The sequence below is a fragment of the Malus domestica genome, chromosome 09 (assembly GCF_042453785.1).
Source record: "Malus domestica chromosome 09, GDT2T_hap1".
NCBI lineage: Eukaryota > Viridiplantae > Streptophyta > Magnoliopsida > Rosales > Rosaceae > Malus > Malus domestica.
This window is the reverse complement of record NC_091669.1, coordinates 14,586,647-14,591,962: the sequence shown is the minus strand read 5'-3', so window position 1 is coordinate 14,591,962 and position 5,316 is coordinate 14,586,647. Positions and strand designations below refer to the sequence as shown.

At 35.6% G+C, this 5,316-nt stretch overlaps 1 protein-coding gene across 1 annotated transcript; it reads right to left on the bottom strand.

The window, feature by feature from the left end:
* Positions 1-1,003: 1,003 nt before the first annotated feature.
* Positions 1,004-1,910, bottom strand: LOC103443704 (agamous-like MADS-box protein AGL29). The gene has a single exon (XM_008382593.3). It carries the CDS (start codon positions 1,721-1,723, stop codon positions 1,004-1,006), a length of 720 nt encoding a protein of 239 aa, XP_008380815.3. The 5' UTR covers positions 1,724-1,910.
* Between the last annotated feature and the right edge of the window lie 3,406 nt (positions 1,911-5,316).

Sequence of the window (5,316 nt, the reverse complement as noted above, 5' to 3'; positions counted from 1 at the left end):
GATCAAAACCCATTCCTTCCAGCTGCGTAACAGTGAAAAAACGGAGATAAATACATATAAGAAGAACAATAAATATAAGGATTTGTTTTATGTGGTAAAACCCCACTCACAATGGGGAAAATCCAAAGAAAATCCATGGGGGCACAGTCCAGAAAAGAATCCAGAAATAAGGACTTTACAAGACTCAACTATATACTCTTGTACTTTTGTTCTTGTAGCACGCCGTCCCCACGCAGATCTAAAGTATGTTAACTAGGTTTCTGAAGCCTCACAAAGTTTGCTCTCAAAACCTAACACAATGAAACTCACTTTTACTCTCAAATGCAATATTAAACTCTAAGGTTCTGCAATCTTTTCCTAAAGTCACCAGGTCTTATATTCCTATAATAGCTAAATGATTTGATCTCACATCCCCAGTGTATGATCTCCTAAATGATTGTACATGAATCTGACCATAAAAAGCCCACGAGATTTGCTTTCAATGAGTTGAAGTACAATCCAAATTTTTTTCTCTCATACCTAAAATTTTAAAACTAAACCGAAATTAAAAACTAACTATCAGTCTAAGAAATAAGCAACAAATATTCATTGTATGCAAGAATCAACAATCACATAAAACGAACAAAAGAAAAGAAAATAGAAAAAGTAAGTAGATCCATTCATATATGTTTAATTTTCAGATAAATTCCAGATAAAAGAAGTACAACATGCATAAAGCATCCCAAACCTCATACCAAGTAGCATGCAAATATGACTAATTAATTTAAAGAACTAATAAACTAACTATATATACGTTGATATCATAAGACTAGCTGATGATAGCCATATATAAATAAAGTCTATCTTTTGACAAAAGAAAAAAAAAAAAAAAAACTTCTTGATGATAACCATATATATAACCTGTTCAGTCATCAACCCTATCCAGCTAAAACCCTTCATCAAATGCCATGACGATTACAAAAGATAAGTAACTCCGTTCCAATCAAACTTATTTACATCGATATCATATGAAGAAATTAAATTCTGGTGCCATGCACCCTTGACCATGGCTTAATTCAGGAGAATTCCAGATATCATCCATAAACAAAAGCGGGGAAAAGTGAGTGGAAGGATTAGTTTCCCGGATCATCTGATTCGTTCGAACCTCCACATTGTGTTTCAATTTGTACAAAGCATCCCTGTACTCTTCCAACTCTTCCAAACTAGTCATCATCCCAATTGGCCTCTCCCACCACCCATAAGAACAACCTCCATCTCCTCCATCTCCTCCATCTCCTCCATTATTATTACTATAATTTTTCTTCCCACCCTTCAATACTTTCGCTTCCTTCAAGCGTGTCGAAGCTTCCACATAATCCTTTATTTGTTTCTTATTACTAGAATGGTGAATGTTGTTGTTTTGGAGATGATTATCTGGTTGACCTGCAGGTAGTAAGAAGGTATTGTCACTAAGGTAGCGCTTGATGACGGTGTCAGGTGAGGGGCTTCCGAAGCAGAAAACCTTGCCATTGCTTGACACGACAATCGCAACCGTCTCTGCACCAGTAAAAACGCTGAGCTCCGCGGCTTTGTTGAAGAGACCCCTTTTGCGCTTGGAGAAGGTCACGTGACGCTTGTTCTTGTCTTCAACTCTCTTGATTTCAACCCTTCTTCGACCTTTGCTCTCCTTTTTCCCATTAGTAGTACCTATGTCTGTGATCTTATTATCAGGACTCTTAACCATTGTTAGTAATAGTACTTGTGATATTAATGGAAAACCCTAGATGGAACGAGAACGAATGGCAAACCCGAGAGGGAAGGAAACTATTGGCAAACCCTAGAATATTATTGTGCAATCTTGGCGATAATATGGCAAACCCTAGGGGGATGGAAACTAATAATGGCAAACCCTAGAATATTGTTAAGAAATTTTGGAGAGAATATGGAAAGCTCTCAAGGTTTTGGTATGTCTTTGCTCTGAAGAAGGTAACTGATATATATATATATATATATATATATATATATATATATAATGGTAAGAACCGGTGACTTGGTTGTGAAGCATAAGATTAGGATTGGATATTGGGTCGGTGATCTCTTAAGTTTAGGCTAAAAATATGGATACAAAGATATTACATCTCTTAATCCTGTCTTACACTTAACCAGATTACTTAATCTCACCCAAAAAATACGCACTTGCCTTTTTATTTTTTATTTTTTTTATTTCTGGTCGAACTGGCTTACCATTTTATATATGTGATAATTACCTATTTATTTTCTAAGTGATTTTATGCTTATGTGATTCTAGCCCATTACTCAAATCCTAATCCTTTTCCTACCAGTACCACCCAAGTTTCTAGCCCATCCCTAATCATAAAGTCCATAACACTTCTCCTATAAATAGGTGTCGGCCTTGCATTGTTCACCTCAAGTCCCCCGGTACACACAGTATGGGATGAGAATACTGAGAATCTTCACATCTTAGCTGTTCATCGTACATCGTATGGTCAATTTTCGTTAGGTACTATTTATGTTTAATTTTAAATAAAAAAATTCAAAATGATTTCTGACCACACGATGTACGATAAACGATTAAGATTTGAGGATCCCTATGATCCCCACAATTTGGATCTGGATGGGATCCAAATCCTAGAGTATGGATCGCAAATTAGCACCAAATTCGCAACTAGATTTTTTATGGGTAAACACTTTGTGGAGAAACTTTTATGGGTATCAGGAATAAAATCATGTGATATACTATTTAAAAAAAACATGATTGATATAACTCACTTATACGGTATATAATAAAATTTTGGGTGATTTTGTATAAAATCAATTAAAAGTTATGATATTAACAATAGGTCAATCAAATTTATTGGAATTATAAATAGGTTAACGAGACTTTAAGATACATTAAAACACCTCAATCAAATTTATTGGAATTATAAATAGGTTAACGAGACTTTAAGATACATTAAAACATCTCAATCAAATTAAAATTACAAATGATGCCATTACCATTTAAAACACAAAACCTTTCCATCTCCTTCATTTTAAATCGCGCCTCCCACCACCTTCAGACTTCAACCTCCCCACCTCCCACCACCTTCAACCTCCATTACTTCAACCTCCCCTACCTCCCATCACTTTCAACCTCCATTTTTCGAACACTGCAACGCAGTTTCTGTTTTATGTTCTATGATTGTGCATTCAGATTCAAATAGGTTTGTGGATTCAGATACTTTAATGAAGTGTTTGTTTCTTGTTATGTGATTGTGCATTCGGATTCAAATAGGTTTGTGGATTCAGACACTGTAACGCAGTGTTTGTTTCGGATATGTGGATTCAGACACTTCATTGCAGTGCTTGTTCCCTGTTGTGTGATTGTGCATTGAGATTCAAATAGGTTTGTGGATTCAGAATGCAGTGTTTATTTCTTGTTCTGTGAATTCAAACACTTCGTTGCAGTGTCTATTTCATGTTTTGTGCTTTTACGTTAATGTGTTTTTACAGTGTTGGCGTCTTTATCTTCGCCAACAAGTTGGAGTCTCAATCTTCACCAACAAGTTGCAGTGTCTATTTCATGTTCAGGGGACATGGCACACGAGGGTCTCCTTTGTCGACGGAGATCTCATCGGTGCCATGTTGGATCCGCTTTAGAGAAATGTTGTGGATGTGCTTGGAGGGGATGATGGCGACTTTCTCGAGGATCTTGTTGTTGGTGTGAAGTCAAGGGCCATGCACCAGTAGCAGCGATCGATCACCCGGGGGGAAAATTTATTCACTGATTTTGTGCGGACTCAGCCCATGGTAGTGGATCCCAAAGGCAGCAAGAAACTAGGACAAATTTGGTGGTGGAAACAAGAATTGGGTTTTGATCCTAGAGGAAGATACATTAGTACAAAAAACTACTTGCACGACAGACAAAACAAATTTCGTCGTGCAATGGTACCTTGCGCAACAAGGAACAGACCTTCATTCGCAAAGATAGTGAAGTTTGCGTGAAGGAGCACTTAGTCGTGCAAAGCCTTTTGGACGATGACAAAAAACATGTTCGTCGTGCAAAGCTAACAAGAAAAACTTAGGGTTTTTTTTTTTTTTTTTTTGGCGAGAAACCTAACCTGCGACGAAGATTTTTCCTCTACATCTTTGAGCAACAAAGGGTTCGTTGCGCAAAGCTTGTTGAATCTTTGTGCGACAAAGGCTTTGTCGCGTAAAGCTTGTTCATGTTCTTGGGCAGAACATTTAGCACTTTGGAAACCGAGGAACATTTGCGCGACAAAGGCTTCGTCACGCAAGTTATAGTCAGTTTTCAGAGCATTCAGTGCATGTGAATCAACAGAATCTGAAACTATTTAGTGAGGTCTTTGCGCGACAAAGACTTTGTCGTGCAAAGGCCTTATCCTTCCCATAAATATGCCATTCTCTTCTCTTTTTTCTTCACAATTCTGTTTGTGCTGAGATGGAGGATAAAAACAAGGATGATAATGTGATTGACGCCGACCTGAATGATTTGATGCAGCATTTTCAGTTCACGCATGCAATTGTTGTAGCCATGAGGAACAGTTGTCTGACTACGGAGTGGCGTTCTTGGAAAGATGTGCTAGAGAATGCGAAGAAGGTTGTGATGGATGAATTATTAGTAAGTATACTATTGATGGATCAATAATTAATTTTGTGAAATTTGTTGTTATATGTTAGAATTAGTTATTTGCATATATGTGTAACAGTGTAAGTATACTCTTCATGATGAGCCGAAAGAACTGTTGAAGAAGTTGATGGAGGATGCATTGGAAGGAGGTTACAATAGGTGGCGTTATGATGTCTTGCAGAATGGACCAGAACCATCGAAATAGTAGTTTTAAATTTATGTTTTGTATGACAATATTTAAATTTAAGGTACTTTTTATAAGTTAAGTATTTCGACTTAATTATGTTTTAATTAATGTTTGGTTATTTAAATAATTGAATGGAGTATAATATCAATTTATTTAAGGTATTAATTGAATGGAATATAATACTAATTTATTTAAGGTATTAATTGAATGGAATATAATACAATTTATTTAAGGTATTAATGATTTAGTGTATTAAGTGAATGAAATATAATATCAATTTATTTAAGGTATTAATTATTTAATGTATTAATTGAACGGAATATAATATCAATTTATTTAAGTTAGTAATTATTTTTAGAATACATATTATAACTGAAAATTTGTTGGTAATTATAAAGTTTACGTAAACATAGATATCTATGTTTACGTCAATCTTATAATTACAATAAGTTCGTCGCTAAAACCTTTGCACAACAAATATGTTGTTATGCAAAGTCTT